Source organism: Bidens hawaiensis, unplaced genomic scaffold, assembly GCF_021521415.1.
Source record: "Bidens hawaiensis isolate Kalapana, Puna unplaced genomic scaffold, B.hawaiensis_p1.1 tig00018246_1, whole genome shotgun sequence".
NCBI classification, from domain to species: Eukaryota; Viridiplantae; Streptophyta; class Magnoliopsida; order Asterales; family Asteraceae; genus Bidens; species Bidens hawaiensis.
Window position 1 is genome coordinate 50,295 of NW_027492762.1, and position 25,596 is coordinate 75,890.

The following is a 25,596-nucleotide window of genomic DNA, read 5'->3' on the forward strand; positions in this document are numbered from 1 at the left end:
AAAAATGAAATTAAAGATGGACTTAGACAGACTTAAACTAAGTTTTTGGTTAAACCACAAGGAAGAAAACCGTATTCTAACTCTAAAGATTAGATTTATGAGAAAATCATTGAAAGAAAATTATTATGTCCATGGAGAGAAAATAATTTTAAACATATAGATGTTTTTGGTCACCAATCAAATTTTAATCAACATGAAATAAATTTTATTAAGAAAAGTTAATTATGGAATACAAACTAATTTATAAACTAAATAAAGTACAATATTAAATGAACAAGGTATACACACATTACAATTACCGTTAAATAAATACACACACATTATTCTTTTTACCAGTTTCTCTTGATATTACGAGGCCAAAGACCTTTTTCATATGTAGAAATTAATTTACATAAATTTTACACTTGCTGAGCTAGAGGTTGAGGTTGGGGTCTTTCGAGCTGAATCTCCTCGTCGGTCTTTGGATTCACCATAGTCTCTCGTATATAAGCACTCAAAAACGTCGACAAACTCAGCTTATCAATAGCTTCTTGATGATAGGACTTGCACACCAGATACAACACCGTTTGGGTCACAATAAACAACAAGAACACCATCATAACCAGAATTCCACATAATATCCCGATCATCACCCTCCAAATCATCGGTAATCCTGAATCATCCCCGTATAATTCATTCCCATGTTCAACACATAGTATGTACACAGTCAATATTATTCCATACAAAAATCCATACAACACGAACGCAATTCCCATTCCCACCATTATCTTCCCACTCGCTAGACGCTTACCTTTCTTTAAAGCTTTAAATCCATGAATCTTTTCCAGAACAGTAACAACACTAGCCAATTGCCAAACAATCGTCAAGTATAAAAACGGAAATACTAATAAAATCCGGATGATAGTCACAACAACTATACGGAATACTGAGTCGTGGGTAAACATAGATTGAGAAATAGCCAAGACGAAGGCGTACATTGCGTTGTAAATGAATAGAGTGAAGTATATGGTTACAAAAGTGATGAAAATTTTTTTCCATATATTCGGGACGACAAGTGTCATGACTTTCTTGAAAACAACGTCTCGGTCAGTATAGACCGAGACGACTGTGAAGACAATGGTTGCAGTAGAGAGGACGCAGAAGACTGCGAGGAGAGTGAGATAGACGATTTTGAATAAAATGTAGTAGAGCAAATTGGTGACGGTTGTGCTCAAGTATATTGAAAAATATTGTTCATTGTTTTTGATTCTCGATAAGATCAAATATCGATTGGTGATCTCAATGTGAGCTAAGAAGACGATTGCGAGAGGGAGGATTAGTGTAAGAGCGATTTGAGCGAAGATTTTGGTAGACTTAAAGATTATTTTGAATGAGTGTTTGAAGATCCCGAAGAATCCGACTCGTTTCATGTCTTGTGAGGTTCGATCCATGGTGGTCTGGTACATGTTCGTTTGATAAGATGAAGATTTTGGTGTGTGGATTGTATATGTTTGAATAATTGAATAGAGTGGGGTTATGTTTTGTAGAGCACCACATATGTGGATTCTCTTTTATCTTGTGGTCTCCTTTTGTTTTCTCAATTTATATATATTTAGAGTATCATTAACCAACCGATAACTGTTCATAACAACGGTACATACTGACCGGTTGAACCGATTTTACCAAATTTCGGAAAAGAAACCGGTATTTTTAGGCGATTTGCTAGAATATCATACCGTCGGTTTTTCTAAAAGTGCCAGTTTAAACCGACAAACTGGTTTTAAAACAAGAGATTTTTGATATTTCTTTGAAGCTTATATTTTTAAAATTGACTTTTAACCCCAGCGTATAAAATTAAAACGAGTAAACATATTAAACAACGATTCGTTAATAAACCTATTTTGTATCCTGCAAATTAAGGTTGGTTTCTTTACATCTTTTGTAATTGATTCATTTCATATACAAAGTACAAACTTCCTATTTGACTTGATCATTGTTCATGTTTGATGTTTATTAATGTATTTTAGGGCTAATTTTTTGAGTTGGAGTTGTATTTATATGAAATTACATGGTAAATTATTCAACATGGTTGAACCTCTCGGTACATCACGGTTCAATCGGTTGTAGCATATCTTTTACCAAATCCGGTATGATGAAAATACCGGTTTTTAAAACACTGGTTCATAAGCTACTAGAGCTCGACTTGTTAAAAACTCAAACTAAGTCAGGCTTAAACGAGTTCGAGTATAAAAATCAGTTTGTTTAATAAACAAGCCCGAGCTTAAGCTTCATTCGCTGAGCCCGAGCCGGCTCGCAAACATAAACTAGCTAATCTAATTTTTATTTAATATATTAAATATATATATTTTATATAATAATTGTTATTATGTACAAAATTATGATAAAATAAGTGAACAATATGTATTATGCTAAATACAATGTTATAATTAACTTATATCAATAGATAATAAACAAGTCGATGCCTAATTCGAGCTTAGAAAAGAGAGTTTTAAACGAGCCGAGTTTAAAAAAATTACTCATGAACCGAGTGACAACGTTATACGGTTGAACTGAAAATATCAAAAAGGAAAATAAACAAATTGAAACCGTAGATGGTCCTTGGTGAAAAAAAAAGAAAGATTGAAACCGTGTTTTTCTTTTGTCAAACAACATGAAATAAATCAGTATTCAACTCTAAAAATATTACATTTATGGTTAGTAATGGATTCTAATGTGTGAATGGCTGATCTAACTAATCTATTAAAGGCTTAAAGCAAAGCTTTTTACATTGACTTTAAATATGTCATTCATATGACATGCTAACTAATCAATTTTCTTTTATATATATTTTACTTAATTAATTTTTTAATTACCAATCATTTAAATTAATAAATTTTTATGTTAAATGATATAACAATTAATGTATTTATTACTATTTAATATCTATCAATTACCTTAATTAAACCAATTATAACTTTCTTAAAATTAAATATTAACCGTTTATAATTACCTCAATTAAGTTATTAATTAAAAAAGAACGGTTGGTTTCAGCCGTTTGATCAATTGGCTAAATTTTTTTTACAAGGATATTACCACGGGTCAAAAGTGTCTAGTACAAATTGGCTACGTTTAGGTATATATACTAGAGCGTAGTTGAAAATAAATTATAACAGTTTGATATATTTTAGGTTCAAAGACACGGTTGTTATCAAACAATTCATAATATTTCGCAAATAATTTGCCCTTATACTATTTTTATGGTTATCTAAAAGTTTTTTTTTATTATTTTTTTATACAGTTGTGATTAACCCGTAATGGACAAAACCAATTCGCTCATAGTCGGTAAACGACATAACCAATGGTGTTGTGACTAAGGCCGTTTCTCTATATGCGAGTGAGAAAACTTGACCAACTTCAACTAAAAGATTGTCATAATTATTTATATGTGCGTGTGTAAAATGCAACCTCTTGTTTTGCATGACCCAAAAAAACAAATGCAAATGTTACATAAAAGTTTATATATAAAAGGAAAATTGGTTTTAAATAATCTCAACTATCATCTATTGGCAAATAAAAGGCCCAACTTTGCACTTAGTTGGTGGCGGTCCTAACTAAAGGGGTATTTGTTTTTAACGGGCCGCAACTAACGGATGCTAACCTCGTTAGTGATTTGCTGACGTGAATCTTCTTCTCCGGCCGAAAACCTGCCGGAAACATGCAACTCGCTCCATTCTCCCTAATATCATCACACTGACTCCCTCCCTCTTCAAAACACATCGGAAATTTGAAAATGAAGTACATTACATCTTCTTCCATGGCAAATCCCTAGATACCAAACCCGATCTTATTTTCAAAAATTCGAAATCAATGTTACACGATATACAAAATAAGCATAGGGCTTTTGTTAAAGGGGTCAAAACGAGTCGAATGAATTGTCAACTACCTTGAATGACGCACGATTGACGAGGGTGGACTTCGCCGGAGACAACAACGGCGATACGTCGGTTAGGTTTCGTATGAGGGGAAAGATAGAGAGAGAGACGGTGTAACGATATTAGGGAGAATGAAGGCGAGTTGCAGGTTTCCGGCCGGAGAAAAAGGTCCACGTCAGCAAATCACTAACGGGGTTAACATCCGTTAGTCGCGGCCCGTTAAAAATAAATACCCCTTTAGTTGGGACTGCCACCAGTCAAGTGCAAAGTTGGACCTGTTATTTGCCAATAGGTGATAGTTAGGATTATTTAAAACCAATTTTCCTATATAAAAACATAAATAAATTTATTACTCACGTCTTCTTAGTTTTTATGTTAATTTAAACGGGCAGATCAAACTCATATTTGGTTCAGGTCAATGGATTTTTAGTTAAATTAGTTTGGCTCGAAACAGGTTATGAACGTAAAGTGTTCGGCTCGAAATAGGTTGTTTTAAAAGAATATCAAATTGGTTCGGTCAAACCATGTGTGTCAAAAAGGGTTATGATTCAAATAAATTCGGATCGAATCGTGTTGTTTTAAATCATATTATTTTCTGATTTAAAATAAAATTTATTATTCATGTATTCTTAGTTTTATATTAATTTAAGCAGGCGGGTACGGTTCATGTTGGTTCAAAACAAGTTGAGGTCAATGTATTTTTTGAGTAAAATAAGTTCAGGTCAAAACAAGTTTTTTAAAAGATTATCAAATTAGTTCGGGTCAAAACGGGTGGTTAAAAAAAAGTTTTGATCAGAATATTTTGAGTCGAAACGGGTTATTTTAAAAGATTGTATTTTTTAACTTAAAAGTCAAATTTATTATTCATGTATTTTAGTTTTATGTTAATTTGAACGAACAGCTTGGGTTCATATTTGGTTCAAAACAAGTTTGTTGAAACAATCGGTAACATTTTTCAACTCGTGTAATACACGAGTTACTAACCTAGTTCCTATCATATAGCTAGACTTGAACATGTTAATACGATTCATCATATAGTTATTAATGTGTTTTAGAAACCCATCACATCTTATATATATATAAACGAAAACCCTAAAATCCTATGTGTCGCGATGTGGTCGCTCCCCCCTTTTATGGAAGCCACCAGATTGCTTGATTTTTAAATGAATGTCTCTCATTAATTTAACCCAAATTCATGGGTATGGGTCTTACCAAAACCAGATAGCTCTTAAACGGGTTATAACATCTCAATTAAATTAAAAATTATTCTTACCAATTATTTGATATGAAAATCCTATAAAATAGGGATATACTAAAATTTAATATCCAATTTAAAAAGAAAAAAGATATTATTTATAATTAATAAACAATTTTATAGTAAAAAAACATAAGTGGGTCATGGGTTACCAAATCTAGATAGCTTTTAAACGGGTTATAACATATCATTTATTTATGAAACTCTTTCATCATCAAACCCCAAGTATATTATTAACATTCTTACACTAAAGAAAATTAAAATCCAAAAAACAAATATTTAAAAACAAAAAATGTAAAACAATCATTCTCTCCCATCAGATTGCTTTATTTGTAAATAAAGGCTTCTCACGCATTTTTGACCCGAATTCACGGGTAAAGGTCTCACCAAACTCAGATAGCTCTTAAACGGGTTATAACATCTCATTATATTAAAAATTAATCTCATCAAATATTTGATATGAAAATCCTATAAAATAGGGATATACTAAAAATTAATATCCTATTTTATTTTAAAAAGGACTATTGATTTTTATTGGTCCCAAGTATTTCATTTTTGCCGGCGCTGGTCCCAACTATCACTTTAACTGCCAACGGTCCCAACTTTTACACATGTGTTTGCCACCAGTCCACGACTAACCGAGTACTAACTCCGTTATGTTTTAGATGACGTGTCCATCCTACGTGTTAAAAAACCTTGACGTGGCTGCCTGCGTGTATATTAATAACAAAAAACCCTTCTCCTCCTTGAATATATAATAATATCAGCAGATGACAATTTAATACAAATCCCCAAATTGATATCTCCAATCGATCGAGAACCCAATCGATCAAGAACCCAATCGATCGAACAGGTTACAAAATCTGTTGTGGGGCATTTGAATCATCATCTTCAATCGATCGAACAGGTTAGAAGCCCTAATTTTAACAATGGATAATCAAGTACGTATTTCCTTCCACACTAATGGGGCATTTGAAGTTGCACCACCGATTTTAAGGTATGTTGGTGGAAAAAAAACTTCATTAATGTTATATGTTGACAAACTTTCATACTTTGAGTTATTGGATTATGCAAAGGATTTGGGTTCATACAAATCGAAAGATGGTCTTTGGTTGTATTGCAAGATTCCTGGTGATGGTCGTTTAAAGCTATTAGTTAGTGATAAAGAAGTATTTGAGATGTTGTCTTTGATTAGTTCTAGTTCCAGGTCTGCACAAGGTTTGGTTTTATATGTTCAAACTGATAAGTTAAGGAAAACCACAACCGATACCAGTCACCCTCAAGCCCAGCCAATTAACTCTCCTGCCCAGCACATTATCTCTGATGACCAGCCCATTAAGTCTCCAGCCCAGCCCATTTTCTCTCCAGCCCAACAAAATATATATGCAGCCCAGCCCATTAGCCAACCAGAAGTTTGCTTGAGCCCTAGTTCAAAGGTTAAGAGGTACTCCAAGCTCACAGCTAGAAAACAAGTTCCACCAACTTCAACACTTAAATCACCAGCTAAGGTTACTAGTTTATCACTTGGATCTCCAGTTAAGGTTAAAGACACCACACTTAAACCACCACCAATTGACACAAATAAAGATGAAATAGAGAGTGGTAGGTCAGATTTAGAGAGTTCAGAAGATGATGATTCTGATGATGAGTCTTATAAATTTGATGATTTGGATGATGATGGATCTGAGAAAGATGATGATGAGTGGATAGGGTCAGTTGCTAAGTTACAAGAGGTGAATGAGAAAGATCTTGAAACAAAAAAGAAGTTACTTGAAGAGTGTCTAAAACAATCCGCTGATGCAATTAAAGAAGCATCTAGTAGTGCTGAAGATTCTGATGCTTATAGTGACACATCTGGAGAGAGTGAAAATGATGACATAAGAGGGAAGAAACAAAAAAAAATGTTCCAGTTGTAAGTGAAGAAACTAATTGGTCTAAGTTTAAATGGGTTGTTGGGATAAAGTTCCCCACTAGGGAAGCTTTCAAAGAAGGAGTTTCAAATTATGCTGTCACAAATGGTAGAAATGTTTACATTGCTACAAGTAACAAGAGTAGAGGGGGACGTGTAGGTGTCAAATGTGTGGAAGGGTGTCCATTTAGTCTATATTGTTCATTTCACAAGGGCAAGAGTTGCTATATGGTTAAGACTGTTAATAGTAAGCACAACTGTCAGAGAAACATGGTAAAGAATAGACAATTGACTGCTAAGTTTATAGCTAAACACTTATTGCCTTTATTCAAAGCTAAACCTCTATGGAAAGGTAAAGAGATCCAAGATGCAGTTAAAGAGAAATATAAGGTTCTTATACGTAAATGGTTGGCTTATAATGCCAAGCATTGTGCATTTAAGATGCTTCACGGGTCAATGAGGGAGCACTACAGTAAAATTGGGTCCTACTTGGCAGCTTTGAAACAAATAAATCCAACTTCAACCTTTAATTTGGTAACTGCTCCACCAGGGTTTAATACCCAGGACCCAGGTTCAAACTTGGAGACATTTTTTAGATTATTTGTGTGTTTTGATGGGGTGAAGAGGGGGTTTTTGGAAGATTGTAGGAAGATTTTGTGTTTGGATGGTTGTTTTTTGAAGACCTTTTTAGGTGGTATGTTGTTGGTTGCAATTGGGAGAGATGCTAATGATCAAATGTACCCTGTGGCATGGGCTGTTGTTGAAGGTGAGTCTAATGATAGTTGGGAATGGTTCATGGAAGAACTAAGAAAATGCCTAGATGTCCAAGATGGTGGAAAGGACTGGACACTTATCTCTGACCAACAAAAGGTATGACCTTACTTTGTTAATATCTAAGTTATAAGTTGTAAGTTCTAGATGTCTAAAGTTTTTCTATATTTATATGACAGGGATTAGTGAATGCTGTGTATTTGATTTGGAAAAATGCAGAGCATAGAAACTGTGCAAGACACATCTTTGCAAATTGAAAAAAGAAGTTTAAGGGTAAAGAGTTAAAAACATATTATTGGCAGACATGTAGGGCTTATAATGAGCCTGACTTCAATGATGCTATCAAGGAGATGAGAGCAATATCAAATGATGCAGTGGATGATTTCATGAAACAGAATCCTAATTGCTTTGTAAGGTGCTTTCTTAAGGGTAATACATGTTGTGATGTCATAGTGAGTAACATGGCAGAGAATTTTAATGGAACCATAGTTGAGGCAAGAGCTATGCATATTATAGACATGTTAGAATCAATTAGGCTCACAACAATGACTAGGATAATTACTAAGCATTCTGAAATGTTAGCTGAAGATGTGGTTGTGTGCCCAAGGATACAAAAAAAACTTGATAGAGCAAAAAAGTGGGCCCATAAATGTGCAGTGTTCCCATCAGCATATAATGTGTTCCAAGTTAAAGATTTTGCTGATGATCTTGCTGTGGACTTGAATAACAGGACATGTTCATGTAGAAAGTGGGACTTAACAGGTATGTTAACTATTGTTCAATAATTCAATAATTAAGTTATTTATGACAGGTCTTCCAAGGTGAATAACAAAGATTGTATTTACAGGTATACCATGTAAGCATGTGTGTTCAGTTGCTGGGTTTCTTGGAAGAAATGCTGAACAGTTTGTTAGTGATTGTTATCTTAAGGATACATATTTAAGATCATATTCATACACTATTCCACCATTGCCTAGTGAAAGGTATTAGCCAAAAGTTGATTATCCTTTGGACCCTCCTCCCATCAAAAGTCAACCTGGAAGACCAAAGACAAAAAGAAAGAAAGATCCCCATGAAGATCCTAAGAACCCATGTAAATTGACAAAACATGGAGGAGAAATGAGTTGCAGCAACTGCAAAGAAAGTGGTCATAACATTAGAACTTGTACAAAGCCTAAGACATCTAAGAATCAAGCCACATCAGAAACTGTTGCAAGGGGAAGGTCAACAAGGTCAACTCAAGCCACACTAGAAAGTCAACCAACACAGCAGTCAACAGGTTCTAAGAGGCCACGGAGGATGACAAACGAGTCAAGTCAACCAACACAACAATCAACAAGTTCTAAAAGGCCACGGGGAAACACAAAGGCCAAAAGCAAGGGGAAAGCTACTTGATGGTTTATGGTTAATATATGACAAGGATTATGTTGCAGACTTCTTAATGTTTAAGTAATGTATTTTGGAATGTTTAAGTATTTTAATGGTTAGCTATGTCAAAAACTTATGTTTAAGTAATGTTGCAGACTGGTTAATGTTAATGTTAATGTTGCAGACTTGTTATTATGCACAATCTGTTATAGGCATTTTGGTCATTTTGGTCATATTGTGGTCATATTATGATATTGTTATTTTGGGCATTTTGGACATTTTGGTCATATTGTGGTCATTTTGGTCAGTTTGGTCATATTGTGGTATTGGTCATATTTTGGTCATTTTGGTCAGTTTGCATATTGTGGTATTGGTCATATTGTTATTTTGGTCATATTATAGTCTGATATGCAATTTTGGTCATGCAGTTGACTTTATGCACAATCTGTTATGCAGACATGAGCACTCATGGTGGGTTTTATGTGCTCACAAAACACACAAACCAGTGTTTGCTTGCTTTGGTAGATTTTCTTTTTAGTTTCTATTTATTAAATGGTAGATTTTCTTTTTAGTTTCTAGGTGCTAAATGTTATGGGCATTATGGTAATTTTGAAGTCAAGTTTAGTCTGATATGCAATTTTGGTCATTTTGGTCATATTGTGAAGTTAATTTTGACCATTTTGTGCAGTAATGTTACATAACATGCTAATAATCAGTTCTTGATTTGGTTGCATAAAGTGTTACATTTTCTTGATTTTGGTTACCAACACATTGTTACAGATTATATGTACTTGATAGCAACAACATCCATTACAAATCAAGTCTATATATGGAGAACAACAACATCCATTAACATTAATACAAATTACATGAAATTGATAGCCAAGGGGTCCCAAGAAAACATCTTACATTCCACCATAGTGCTATGACAACAATTGCTAAACCTAAAACAACATTACTCTTCCAATTGGACCTTTTCAATGAGAGTTGAAGCTTCAAATTCTTGTTCTCTTCTTCCAACACCATGTTCTTTAGCTTTAAATTTTCTATTTGCATCTCTTTTATCTCTTGATCTCTTTTTGAACTGTATTCCTTTAAGAAGACATCAAAATCTTTTCTCCACATGAACATTTTGCAGTCTTGATTCTAGCCACAAAAGAAGAAGGAATTCATGTAATAAATTTAACTTGAAAACAGTAAACTAGACAATGTACTTACAGGCCATAAACGGCAGCCGTAGAATTCATCCCCATTTCGAGAACTTCTATGACCAGCAATCCTAGAAACTGCAATTAAATCGTGATGGCAGTAGACATTGCCCTGTAAATCAATTTTAACAATTTTAGGGTTTCTCTTACTAGCAGATGTACAAGACGATGATGAACTCATTGCGAGTAGAGTGTGATTAGGATTAGGGCTTATGAGTGAAATCGATTCAATGATTGAATTAGGGTTTTAATTTGGGGTTGTTCTTGATCGATTGGGTTCTCGATCGATTGGAGATATCGATTTGGGGATTTGTATTAAATTGTCATCTACTGATATTATTATATATTCAAGGAGGAGAAGGGTTTTTTGTTATTAATATACACGCAGGCAGCCACGTCAAGTTTTTTAACACGTAGGATGGACACGTCATCTAAAACATAGCGGAGTTAGTACTCGGTTAGTCGTGGACTGGTGGCAGACACATGTGTGAAAGTTGGAACCGTTGGCAGTTAAAGTGATAGTTGGGACCAGCGCCGGCAAAAATGAAATACTTGAGACCAATAAAAACCAATAGTCCTTAATATTATTATTCTGTGTGTAATGTAATGTAATGTAGGTTTGGCACAACTGTAACTAGCACTGAGGGGGAAGCATCTGATTTGTACCACTACAACTATTTTTTTTAGCTTTTTTTTATTATTATGTTTGTTTTTAAATTTTAAATTTTCCATGTGGGATTGTAAGTTAAGAAAATTGTGAAAGTACAAAATGTGACATTGAGTTTAGTGGAATTGAAATTACTATCCTTGACCTCTTGTAATGTTGATTTTAGATAGTTTTTAGGTTACCGTTTACTTGCTGCAAGTTACGTTTGTTATTTTGAACCTGGCTTAAAAAATATATATATGAACTTAATTTGAGTCAAACTTTTAAATTGGCTAAACATTTGAACCAAATTTTGAATTAGGTTTACAAGTCGAATTTGACATTCTGATTTTCGATATGGTTCGATTTGAATTTTAGTTATAAACTTTTTTTTAAAATTTTTAATAACTAAATATACCTTTAATTATTTTATATATTTATGTTTTTTTTTGTTAGATAATTGAATTTATTCTAACCAAATTCGAATTCTTGAATTTGAGTTCACTTTAAAATAAATCAAAATACGAATAACCTGAATAACCCATAAACCAGTTTGATGAGCACTCATGGTTATAAAGTTTTATTTTGCTTTTTCTGAATTGAGTTATACAAAACATGACGTTAAGTAGGGTTTGCAGACTATTTTTAGTTGAAGATCATACCTGAAATTGTAAAGTGATTACGTTTCTTCCATGCTCCCATCATAAACTATGGACAACCCATAATTGCTACAATAGTGTTATTTATTTAGTTATGCTACGCATGTTTGAACATTAACCATCAATTACGTCTTTTTTCTATGAGAATTAGCATTACTTTATAAAATTTTTCTATGAGAGAAGCTAAACGGGATTCACGTGTTGCATTGTAACACTAGATGAAATAAATAAAAGGTTCTTGAATCTTTATTTACTTAATACAATAAACAAATATTTAAGTCACATAAACCGAAGATACTTTTTATGAACTAAGTTAACATTAATGCCTCAATCCTAAATATTATGGAAACAAACATTCATTCTTCTCGATAGTTATACAACTTAAGTCATATAAACTTGTATTTTGCCATCAAAAGTTTTTTCTAAATAGCGTATTTTAACATTAATAAAATATTAAGTTGCATATTATAAACCATGTCATGAAAACCAAAAAAAATAATGTCATTTTCAGAAAAAATGAAAGTTGCATAACTAATGTGATTTAAAAAACTAAGAGGACAAATTAAAACTTCTGTAAAACATTAGGGTTAAGCTTGAAAAAAGAATGATGATTTGGCTACCGAACATCGAGGAGAAGCAAAGGCTTTGAATGCAATGGATTCATTGGTGGAGAAAAAGGGGTTCTTTTGTGATAAAAAGAAAAGTTAAAGGACAAAAGGAAAAGAAACAAGTGTCGTCTACATTACTCTTCAAACACGAATAGATTAACGAGATAAACGTCGAGCTAAATTTTGTATACAACAAGTAGGAAGAGTGCATGTATACGCATAAACTGCTGCAATCCGTTATAATTTTGCTTGCATCGTCAAGCATTAGCAACACGCCAACACCTCTATACGTTTTGTATAACTATTTTAAAGGCATCGTTAAAATCAGTGGCGGATCTAGGCTTGAAGCATAGGGGTAGCGCTCAAAAAAAAAATTTCCCCATATTTCATACAATGCTAACGAAACAAATATAAAAAGCACGACATCAAATAAAATAAATTTAAATACATGGGCTGTAAATTTTTCCTTTTTGGTTTTTGAAAGCTTGAAATCGAGCCATTAAATCTTCTTCATTTACTTTATCAAGCGTTTCTCTTTCGACCGGACAAATTAAATCATTGTTCAAATACTCATAACCTATTCGATTGCGCAAATCCGTCTTGATAAGCTTCATTTTAGAAAAACATCTTTCAACGGTTGCAGTTGCAACCGGTAAAACCAACGCTAGCTTCAATATTCGATAAACCAAAGGAAAAGTTGTGTGTTTCCGATTTCCACCATTACACGAGCAAGATCATTCATTCCACCCAGTTTTGCAAATTTATCATCTTCCTTTAAAGTGTAATAAAAGGTTGTAAGATCACCCGAAATACACCCTCTTTCTTCGTTACTAAAATTATTCGGATAGATCTCTAAAAAGGCCACTATCTTAGATATGTCAAACTTAGAAAACGAATCACAAGGATTTAAACCCGACATATTTTCTAACAAACTAGTTGAGACCTCACTAAATCTATTTCCAAGTTCTTGAATTTGCATATACAAAACCGTATTAAAAACTTCAACCACAAAATGATGTCGATTAGCAATGACATTCTTTCAGTTTCTTTAAACCCGATATATTTTCTAACTAACTAATTGAAACCTCACTAAATCTATTTCCAAGTTCTTGAATTTGCATATCCAAAACCGTATTAAAAACTTCAACCACAAAATGATGTCGATTAGCAATGACATTCTTTCGGTTTCTTTGATTACCATAACTTTCCACCATATCTAACATCTTAATCGTGGTGAACTGATGGTGTGTTGTGAGTTGTGAGCAGAGTACCTGTGTTCACAATATGTCAATATCCAATATCCGGTCTTTTTTTTATTGTTAACTTAAAAAGATTATCTGGGTTATTGGGTTTTTTGGTTTGAACTTTATAATTTAAATGAGCTTTTATTGGGTTTAAGTATTAAATTGGTTGGGCTTAAAATACATAGAGGTAACGTTATTTTTTTCATGGGTAATGAAACACAAAAACCGACCGAAATTTAATTTTTTTTACACTACCGGCAAAACGTTGAGGGGTAGCGGAGGCTACCCCTCCTCCTAAGCTATGTTCGCCACCGGTTAAAATCAATAATGCATCAACATTTAAAAGCATTTTTTTAAATACAGTTATGCTATATTTAAATTAGTTATAACAAAACTCTTGATTTTATGTTAATTATATACACACATACATACATATTATATATATATATATATAGGGGTGAGATCCAGTGAAAACTCCTTTTAAAGAGAAAGCTTAAAAACTCATAAAAAGTATTTTTAAATTTTTTTTTTGAAGTTTCTGTTTTTTCCATTATTCTTATATTTTGTTATTGGTTCAAAAATTAAAAAAAAAACCTTGTCGGTAACCTCGTCAGTGTAGTGCACATGTGTAATGGTGTGCATTGCATGTATGCAAAAGTGTTTGTATTGCATAGTATACAACACTATTGCACATACTTGATACATACTATTATATATATGCAATATAAGACTAATACGCATATCGATTACACATTAGTACGTATGTGTAATACAACATTAACGCACATGTGCACTACATCGATTTTTATTTTATTATTATTATTTTTTCCATATAATACAACACTACTACACATATACAATACACAAATATTGAATATATACAACTAAACACTATTGAACTTAAAAATACATAGTAATACACATGTGTAATGTAACGGTTTCGCACAGTAATACGTATGTGCATTACAGCGGGTTTTTTTTTTAATTTTTTTGGATTGAAGGGGACCAAAATATAGGAATAATGGCAAAAACGGAAATTTGAAAATATTTTTTTATATTTAATTAAAAATAATTATTTAGGAGTTTTTAAGTTTTCTCTCTAAAGATGAGTTTTCTCTTGATCCTTTCCCTATATATATATATATATAAGGGTTAGGTTAGAATAAAAAACCCATTGTGTTGTGAAAACTCTAGAAACTCATTCTCAACCACATGTTTTTAATTAAAGATTAAATCTTGTGGTTCACAATTAAAGTTAATAAAAAATGTTAAAGTTAACTTACATTTTCTCTCTCATGAAAACATAAATAAAAATTAGTAAAAGAATATAAAAAAAATAGCAAAATATTTTTTTTATGTTTTCGATGTTTTGTATTAAATGTAACAGCATATATACATGTAAAAAAAACGATGCTACATAGGCTTTTCACGGGTTTTCACAACTCAAGTGGGTTTTCATTTTATACTTTGCCTATATATATATATATATATATATATATATATATATATATATATAGGTGTCATGTTAACAAATGAGAACCATTATACTTTTAATTATTTGCTAGGTTGTTTCATAGAATTTGGTATTCATTAACCCTTACATAGTGTTTGGTACGCATAAATGACATTCGAAATGTAATGAACCATTTGTAAGGCAATAAAATAATAAAATGTTTGGCTGGTTAATGGAATCGAGTTGTCTATTCTAAACACATCAGAACTATTCATCTGCACTCCCTTTTTTTCATTTAATTCCATCTTTCACCTACTTTCTCGACACTACAGCCACCTGGCCACCACCAACACTGTAGCTGCCACCCTCTCCATCACCACTATCGCAGTCGTTGCCGCCACCGTTGTTAGTTGTCACCAGCGTCATCACCGCCGCCACCATCACTACCGCAATTACCATTTATATATTTTTAAATATTTCTATGATACTAAGAAAAAAATAAACAATAAATTGACTAATGTTATCATAACTATGCAAGAATAAATCAAGGATAAGATTGTGGAAGCTTATATCATGGAGGATAAGATCATGGAGAGCTTGATTCATGATATTCGCTAATATTAGCAATCATACCATGTAAGACAGAAACTAGAGGCATGTAGAAGAAGCCAAGCCATTCTTGCGCTTCTCAACTTACTGACGGTGTAAAAATATCTTTCAATGGCGTTCAGTGTAACTTTGATATTCGGATACATGAAAGCTTTCGACCTGTAACAATCTTCGAACAATGACTTTTGTGTATACTTTAGTTATGCAAAGTTAATTTTCTTCCGTAAATCTATTTGTGACTTGCTCAAAAGAAAAAGTGATGGGTAGTTAAAACATTATCGATAACAAAATACAATCTCTGAAGTGCATTATTATTATTATTAAAATAAAAAAAGAAGATAGAAATTAGTCGAGCCATTGGCCTTTTGGCTCAATGGCATGGGAGTGATGGTTAAGGCTTGGGATCCTAGAGGTCTCATGTTTGAAACCTGACTCAAGGGAGTTTTCTCACAGTTGTGTGAGTTTCCTCCTTGATGGTGTTCTTGAGTGGGTCAGGCCTAAGCCTGTAAACGAACCGAACGTTCGGTGAACTATCGTGAACCATTCGGCGGAAAGTTCGTTTATTTAATAAACGAACGAACATGAACAAAAATTTGTGTTCGTTTAATTAAACGAACGAACATGAACACATGTTCCATTCGTTTATTTATGTTCATGAACGTTCGTTTATGTCTGCTTATTTATGTTCATTTATGTATTAATATTAATAGAAAATAATTAAATATTATCTGGATAGGTCATTTGCTTAAAGGTTTTATATTTGTTAATTTGTGTTCATTTAAGTGTTTTATTTGTGTTCATTTACGTTTGTTCATACATCTTCGTTTATCTTTATTCAGTTATGTTAGTTTTGATTTTAAACAAACGAAAACAAATGTCCATTTTTAAATAAACGAACATGAACATAAATATTTGTTCGATTAAGTGTCCGTGTTCTTTTAAAGTTAAATGAACGAACACGGGCATGCCCTTGTTCGTGTTCATTCGATTCATTTACAGACTTTCATTATTCACATTGATGAATACATCGGTCTCAATCTCTGCCAATTTTATTTGTGTTCGTTTGTGTTCGTGAACACATTAGTTTCCTTAATGAACGAATACAAACATAAAATCTCGTTCAGTAAGTGTTCGTGAACCGTTCGTGAACACATTATTTACTTAACGAACGAACATGAACAAGGCCTTGTTCGTGTTCGTTCGGTTCATTTACAACCCTAGTCAGGCCAAGAGCTTCAAAATTAGTATGGACAGTTGACATCCCGTCTCAGGAAGCTCACTCAAATATTGACGAGGGATCCAAACGCTATTTAAAAAAAAGAAATTAGTCGAATTTCTCCACGCTATTTTCACTACTTTGAGCTTCATTCAATGTGCTAGTGCGGTTTTGCTTTTGGTTAGTGATGTACAAGAATAAAAGGTTAAATAATAAAAAGTTAAGTAGTGATTTTGAAGATATTGTCTTTTAAATTAAAGATTCTAATGCTACCTTTATGAAGCTTCATTACATTATAGAATTGACATTCATACCATTATTATAATCCATATATAACCTTATCTTAATATCATATTGGCTGCTTCTTTTTCAATTTGACAATGCACATGACATAGTAACGCTGTTATGATGACGTTTTTTTCTTACAAATTTGAATTTTGATAAAGGGTTGGCTTATTTCTTTTATCAGCAATTATACTTAAAAGGTTTCAAATGCAAGTTTATGTACTAAAATTTACCTAAGTCATACGTAATGATTAATGTTTTTTAAAGAATATTTTTTGACATATCATCATTACCTTTTTTAGTGAGAGCATGCGTAATAGATAATGCTCATTCAGTCATTACCACTTTAAGACATATATGAGTTTTATTATAGAAACTCCTTTAGGATGGAATTTGACTCCCTGATTATTTTCTCATTGGCATATCGTATAAATAGTAGAAAAAGATCCTAATTATTTTGAGATAAGATCTACCAAATGCAAACTGATTATAATAAGATTTACAATATAACTCTTATATTATATTTACCTACTATTTATGTCGCCTCATAAAACCCAAAGGATGGTATAAAGGTTTTATCCATTCATATAATGTCTCATTATGTATGGTATAATAGTTTTCTTTTGTTTTTTTTTTCAATAGAAATATGTTTCATAATTGAAAAGGTTGTTTTTTTTGTTTTATAAGCAAAATAAAATCACAAATGAAAAAACAATAATACCATGTAGAAATACTTCTAAATACCAAACTTCATTATTGAACTTCACTTTTGTTAAAAAGAAAAAAAAAGTTGAATTAAGAGATTTTTAAATCACATGATTAACTTTTTTAATTAATACAAAATATAGTGTTTAAATCAAGACGGAAAACAAACAGGTAGTAATCTGGATATCCAATGATGACATATTTGTCGAGATATAATCCATCCAATTAAATTCATAACTTGCACTTTTGTTGTCAAGCTCAGTCCCACCCTAACGGAAAAGTAACTTCGTCGCATTCATGAGATGGCAATCACTCAGTTGTTCATTAGAAGGCATATGAAGCGACTTCCTTTAGAGTTGACATTACCGCTCTTAAGTGAAATTTAAGACTTTAATTAATCAAATTATTAATATGAGTTATTATCAACCAATAGGTTATTGTTTAAACTTATAAAATCTAATATGCCTTAACATACATAAATGATTTCTTTCTTTCTATGTTTTTCTAATTTCTCCTTGATACTATTTTACTGATGCCTTGATGGTGATGGAATAAAAAATACAAATATGTTGAAATCTAAACATGAACTTTGATCATTGCATAAATAAACTTGATAAATGAAAAAAAATAAGCAAAATTAAAAAAATGAAAAATATAAGCATTCGTGTGGAAAAGAGAAAACTTGGGAGTCCTCCAAAGAACATGGGAGATGGGCCAACCACTTAAGAGGTTGATTGTATATTTGCTAAATGTTGGTTGGGTTTGTTGAGCTATTACTTTTAAAAGAATATGATATTATTCTTTGGCATTTATAAAATAAAGAAAAGTGTATTATCTTGTACATCAATGTTTCCTTAGAAGAGGTTGACATAACCTAACACAAGGAAAGTTCTATATCATGTTATCTCTGTGTTACAAACTGTCATTTACAAATTGTAATGACGACTTTAGATTTAAGAGATTTATAACCAATTAATCACATGCTACAATCTTCAATAGGATTAAAATGGTCATTGAATCATGAATCTCACGTGTTTTAATTTATTCAAATATAGTTATAACATTGTCTTCTCATATTTACTAAAGTAATTTTGTTAATTTAAATAATATATACAAATTTACCCCCTAATCTTTACCTCTACTCGACAACTTAATTTACTTTTTTATTTTCTCCCGTATATTTAAATATATCATATCATAAAAAACAAATAAACTTATCACTGTGACGAGCTCATTTTTGTCAACGTTTCGATATAAATTTCGTACAATACCGAGTTGTCGATTATATGTACAAGTCAACGAAACATGAATGTACAACCTAAATATGCAATCATAATACAAAATGTGGTTAAAAGCATCCAATGCCCACAACTCAACTTAAGGTATTCAATAGATTTCAAGAATCTTATTATGTTTTCACTTTTATAATTTAAATAAAAAATTAGTAACACGTTTATTTGCTTAACCGTAATACATAATAATTTAACTTTTGACCTTAAATTAGCTAGCTTGATAAATCATACATATTTGTACACTAGCTATTCTCTAAAATAAAGTAAACACATATTTGTGGCAAAATTTAATTTTAACCTTAAATCGACCCGCATGCTTATTTGTGTCGCGTCGAACCCACTTAAAATCGAGTCGTGTCCGGGTCGTGTTTCATGTTGTTCCAACCCATGAACACTCATAATTTTATGTGATTGCCAAGGTTTGTGTTCAAACACTAGCTGCATCGCGCGAGCACCTGTCTAGTTATTAATAATATATTATATAAACTAGTTTTAAGACCCCGGCGCGTTGCAGCGAGGTTGTTAATCTTAGTAGACATGCTCGTCAGGTCACCGTCAGTCACCACCAAATCAGTACAACACCATCGCCTTACCGCCAGCACCATAACACCACCATGTAGCAGTCGTTGCTGCGTTCTCTTATCCTCTACAAAACTGCCACCACCGTCAAACACTACTTAGACTCAACGTTCAAACACATACTTACCGCCGCTCAACGACCTACCAACAAAATGTTGCAATTGAATATGTATATAGTAAAGTAATAAATATGTACATTATCACAAACTTTAAAACCCATGTGCACCTATGCAAGTAGTGATGGTGAGCCATGGAAAACACTTAGTTCCTTAACATATGGTATCGCTTTTGTTACATAGTGTACCACCTATTATGCAACAAAAAGTTGTGATTTTAATATAGGAAAATTGATTTTTATTGGTCCAAACTATCCCATTTTAGTCGGCGTTGGTCCTAACTTTTATTTTGGCTGGCAACGGTCCCAACTTTCACATTCGTTTCTTCCATCAGCCCGCGACTAACCGAGTACTAACTCCGTTATCTCGTTGCTGACATGTCCATCCTACTTGTCAAAAACATATGGCATGACAGCGGATATTAGTTTATACTTAACAATTTTATATTCATAATCCCCAATTCTCCAACCATACATTCATTCATAATCAAAATCCCTAATTCTCTCGAGCCCCTAATCACATCTCACTCCTTCAGAGGCACATTCACTACGCAATTAATATTTCCGATTGATTAATACCTGCAATACATCAAATCCAATTTCGTAATTGTAATTAAAATATAAAGGTACTGAACAAAACTAAACTATATATGCAAGTCGAAGGGAATTCCGATCAAAAAGTATAAAATTAAAACACGCACCTTCTTCAATCAATCAATGAAAATTCATATCTCATTGCAAAATTTAGCTGCTCCGAAGAGAATTTAAAAATGTTTAATCAAATTCATTCACTGATTTCGGTTTCCGGTAACTATATATAGCAACAATAGCGGATGAATGAATTATATAGAGGTGAATTGAATTGTGTATGTGTGTATATCATCCAGCCAGCCACCGGTGTGAAGAAAGATATGATTGTCAGTGTGGAAGGAATTATGTAGGGGGTAATTTGTCGTTCGATCGATTGGAGTGAGATGTGATTAGGGCTTGAGAGAATTGGGGATTTTAATTGTGAATGAATGGCTTGAGAATTGGGGATTATGAATGTAGGATTGTTAAGTATAAAGTAATATCCGCGTAGGCTGCCATGTCATATGTTTTTGACAAGTAGGATGGACATGTCAGTTTTGAGATAACAGAGTTAGTACTCGGTTAGTCGCGGACTGATGGAAGTAACGAATGTGAAAGTTGGGACCGTTATCAGCCAAATAAAAGTTGGGACCAACGCCGATCAAAATGGGATAGTTGGAACCAATAAAAACCAATTTTCCCTTTAAAAAAGATATTATTTATAATTAAGAAACAATTTTATAATAAAGAAAATAAACGGGTAATGGGTATCAGCAAACCCAGATAGCTTTTAAACCGGATTATAACATATAATTTATTTGTGAAACAATTTTATCAACAAACCTCAAGTATATTAATTATTAACTTTCTTACAATAAATAAAACTAAAATCCAAATATATATATAAATATTAAAAACGAATAATGTAAAACAACCCCCGTAATACGGGGGATAAAATCTAGTATATGTATAAACGAAACCTAAAAGCTCGTTGGTTGCTACATACACTTTCTCAAGCCACCAGATTGTTTTATTTGTAAATGAAAGTTTTTCATGTATTTGACCCGAATTTACAGATATAGGTCTTACCAAACCAAAAAAACCAACATCTAACTAGAACCCTTTGTAGAGATTGAAACCTGAACCACTTATTATGTACTTTTACCATCTTACCAACTCACCAAAATAAGAATTGCTTGAAACACATCGTATATTAATTTTTGCTTATTTTTAAATTAATTTTTGCTTATTTTTAACTTTTTTTATTTGTTAATATATATAATATACTAGGTTTTATCCCCTGCATTACGAGGGTTGGTGAGACCTGAACCTGTTTATTTTTTTACTATAAAATTGTTTCTTAATTATAAATAATATCTTTAAAAAAATCAGATATTAATTTTTAGTATATTCCTAATTTATAGGATTTTTATATCAAATATTTGGTGAGATTAATTTTTAATATAATCAGATGTTATAACCCGTTTAATGGTTATGTGGGTTTGATGAGACTCATACCTGTGAATTCTGGTCAAATGTATGAAAAGTCTCCATTAACAAATAAAGTGATTCGGTGGCTTGAAGTAAGCAACCACATAGGTTTTGAAGGTTTGGTTTATAGATATTTAAGATATTTTCTATCTATGTAAATAATGCCAAACACCTTATTACTTTTCAAAAAGTTAATAAGCTGTAAGTTGATGAAAATAAGCAATCCTAAACACTCCCTTAGTACACGAAAATAAGAAAGATAATAATGAGAGAAATGTTAGGCATATACTCCAATCGTGGCTTGTTTGACTATCCATCCACTTGTATTCGTTACCCATCATTGCTAGTTGCTAGTTAGCTATAAATAAATAATGTCGACTCACTTTCCATATCTTTCAAGACAATATCCATATGTTTGAGAAAAATATAAAAGATTTAAAAAAAAAGATAAAAAATATCTAGGTTAGGGGTGAGCACAATCGGTTCGGTTTGGCTTTTATATACAGCCGATACCGATAATCGATTTTCTGTTTTTCAAAAATCCATTAACGAAATTGGTTCAATTATTTCAGTTAGTGCGTCGAACTTCGGTTCGATACAGTTAATAACCAAAACTAAACTTGGGCTAAAATTTTAAAACTTAACATGTTAAGCCGGCCAATGTTTTGCTTAAAAATACATAAAAGAAAGTAAAAATCATGAAATAAATCAAATGAAGGTACACATTTAAAAATATATATAAAAATGAAGGTATAAAAGTTATATATGTATGAAAATATGAGTGGTTTGGTTTTCTTTTGGTTAACCAACGGTCCACGAACAAACACTAACAATTTTTCGATTAATTACGGTTCAATTTATTTGGTATTCGGTTAACGTTTAGGTTTTTCTCACCCATATCTAATGGTATAATTTTAGAAAGGGTCCTGCTGGGGACACCTAGACACCCCATTATACGCGGCATATAATGGGGTGTCTGGGTGTCCCAGCAGGACCTAGACAAAAAAATGTGGGGTTTTGCTTAAAAAAAACCTACAAATACGCCGGGCGTATAATACGCGACGTATTGATGAGTTTTTTAGCAAAACCCCAAGGTGCCTTTAGAAAATCCGTTTTAGAAAATCGTTATTTATCTTTTTAGGCCTATTTCTATTAATTAAAAAAAAGTATATTGGTTTTTAATGGTCCCAACTATTGTCTTTTGGTCACTGCTGGTCTCAACTAATGAATTGGCTACTGATGGTCCCAACTTTTAAAGTATTTGTTCCTAATGGTTCGCGACTAACAGAATCCTAACGTCGTTAGTTTCAGGTCGTCGGGAAAACGTTTTTGGCCGGAAAATTCAAATTTGTTGCTGGAAAGAACCACCTGAACACCACAACCACCGCCGATTGACTCACCGCTAACCAACTACCACCACTTGCGCAACATCAACCGATTCCGACGATGGTTCTAAGGTTTCGGGCGACCTCAATAATTGGGGCTTTTACTAGAAAAAGGTTCCTAAAGGTCCGATACGAAGTTACCAAGATGTTTGGGACGAAAATGTTGAGTTTTCGGGAAAAAAATTGAGTTTTCTGGCCAAAACCGTTTTTCCGGTGACCTGAAACTAACAACGTTAACATTCTGTTAGTCGCGGACCGTTAGAAACAAATACATTAAAAGTTGGGACCATTAGTAGCCAATTCTTTAGTTAGGACCAGCAGTAACCAAAAGGCAAAAGTTAGAATAATTAAAAACCAAAATACTTAAAAAATAATGTTTATTTCAAAATGGAAACTTGTAGTGAAATATCTTGTCAATTATTAAAAAAGCAAAGTAGGACCATTGTCATAAATAAATATCACAACTTGTCCAAATAAACTTCAAAAACAAATATCTTCAATACATCTATCTATCCACATTTCACACCTTACATCCTCATCTTGAACACCACATCTTCACCTTCACAAATCTCTCAATCCCCCAACAATCACCATGAATCGAACCGAAGACGACATGAAACATGTCGGGTTCTTCGGCATATTCAACCAGTCATTCAGAGCAATTTTCTCGTACAAAAGAATCTTCTCGTTAATCACCCTAGCCTTTATCTTCCCACTCGCAACAATTTTAATAATTCATTTTGAAATTTCGTATCACCATTTTTGGAGGATCCATAACAATTCATTACCATATGATACCAACGACTCGCGTGAAGCTACAAGTTTAGAGTGGTTGTACTACTTGTTATTCTCACTAGCCTCCTTAATATTCATTGCCATATTTTCTGTCCTTTCCACTATTGCTGTGGTTTTCAGTGTCGCTTCTGTTTACACTAATCGTGACGTCACCTTTCGTGACGTGACTAAATGTATTCCAAAGGTATGGATGCGAGTTTTGATAACTTTCATATGCATATACATAGCACAAGTTGTGTATGATGTGATTGTTAGGATTATTATGGCTATTGCCAGAGCTGTCTTAGGGTTTACTAGCGTCAGTCTAGTGGTCATGATTATTATTTTAATATTATTAATATTCCCACTTTTGTACCTGACTGTTGTCTGTCAACTAGCAAGTGTTGTTACTGTGCTGGAAGATGATAAAGGATTTGACGCGTTGAAAAAAGGTAAAGCTCTGGCGAGCGGGAAGAAAAGTGTGGGGATGGGAATTGCGTTCGTGTTGTCCGCCCTTTTTGCGGGTTTGGTTATTGTGTATTTGTTGTTTGTGGAATTCGGGGACGATGTTTTTAATTGGGCGTTGATTTGGAGGGTGTTGATGGGGATATTATGCGGACTTTTGTTTTTGGGGCTTTTATTGGTGGTTATTGTGGTTCAAACGGTGCTGTATTTGGTTTGCAAGTCGTATCATCGGGAAGCGATTGATAAGATGGGGTTATCGACGTTTTTAGCGGCTTATGCGACGGAGGCGGTGGTGTATCCTAGATCTGGTGAGGAGATTCAACTCGGGCGAACTCAAGATCCGGCTCAACCGGTTTGATATGCTTATTGAGTTGTACATTATGCATATGTTCTTGTACTCAGTTGGTGTAACCAGTTGGGCAATTGGGTCTTTGTTTTCTTACTAAATTTATCTAGATTTAGTGGAATGAATTTGAATTGGATAATGACGTATTGCTTTATCTTTGTATGGATTTAAATATATTTTTTTTATTAAATTGATTATTATACAAATGAAAATTCATTTATAAAAAGCATGTGATGTAATACCTAGTTGGTACGCCATCCGTCTACCTATATGAATTTATGGAGGGATTTTGACACGTGACCACGGGGTGATATGTAGCTCAGGAGGGCGGTGTTGTAGCCCAAAAATCCCACCACATACAGTTGATCGCCAAATCATCATTTCCATAGCACAAGCAGGCGACAAATTATCCCCCTCCCCCCCACAAAACAACAACTTGCCCCTTTGTCGCCTAGGGAGAGGTGTTCTCGTCCTAATTCGCCACCCACTACACTTGGACTTAGATACGTTGTTTTAATCAAAGACCAAGCGGTCCGGTGGTAATCTCATACCTTTTTTTATAAGATGTTGTGGTTCAAGTCACCATATTATGTTATTCGGACGAAATATTGACGTGCTTGTGAAAAGATCCCTTGTGTTGCTTTTTGGTGTTTAAAAAGAAAAGATATATAGTTGTAGTAAGTAGTCAAGCGTATTAATGGGAATCAAATTCTATCAAACATTTTGATAACG

The 25,596-nt window shown here is 33.0% G+C and overlaps 3 protein-coding genes across 3 annotated transcripts in view; 1 reads left to right on the top strand and 2 right to left on the bottom strand.

Moving 5' to 3' along the window:
• Positions 1-398: 398 nt before the first annotated feature.
• LOC143555698 (uncharacterized) lies at positions 399-1,430 on the bottom strand. Its single transcript, XM_077045206.1, has one exon. It carries the CDS (start codon positions 1,428-1,430, stop codon positions 399-401), a length of 1,032 nt encoding a protein of 343 aa, XP_076901321.1.
• LOC143555688 (serine carboxypeptidase-like 42) overlaps positions 505-25,596 on the bottom strand; it is a 255,347-nt gene continuing 230,255 nt past the window's right edge. The window contains exon 11 of the mRNA XM_077045199.1: positions 505-515. The gene's annotated coding sequence lies outside the window, so the exon portion shown is untranslated. The remainder of the gene's footprint in view (positions 516-25,596) is intronic.
• LOC143555699 (uncharacterized) lies at positions 23,872-24,876 on the top strand. The gene has a single exon (XM_077045207.1). It carries the CDS (start codon positions 23,872-23,874, stop codon positions 24,874-24,876), a length of 1,005 nt encoding a protein of 334 aa, XP_076901322.1.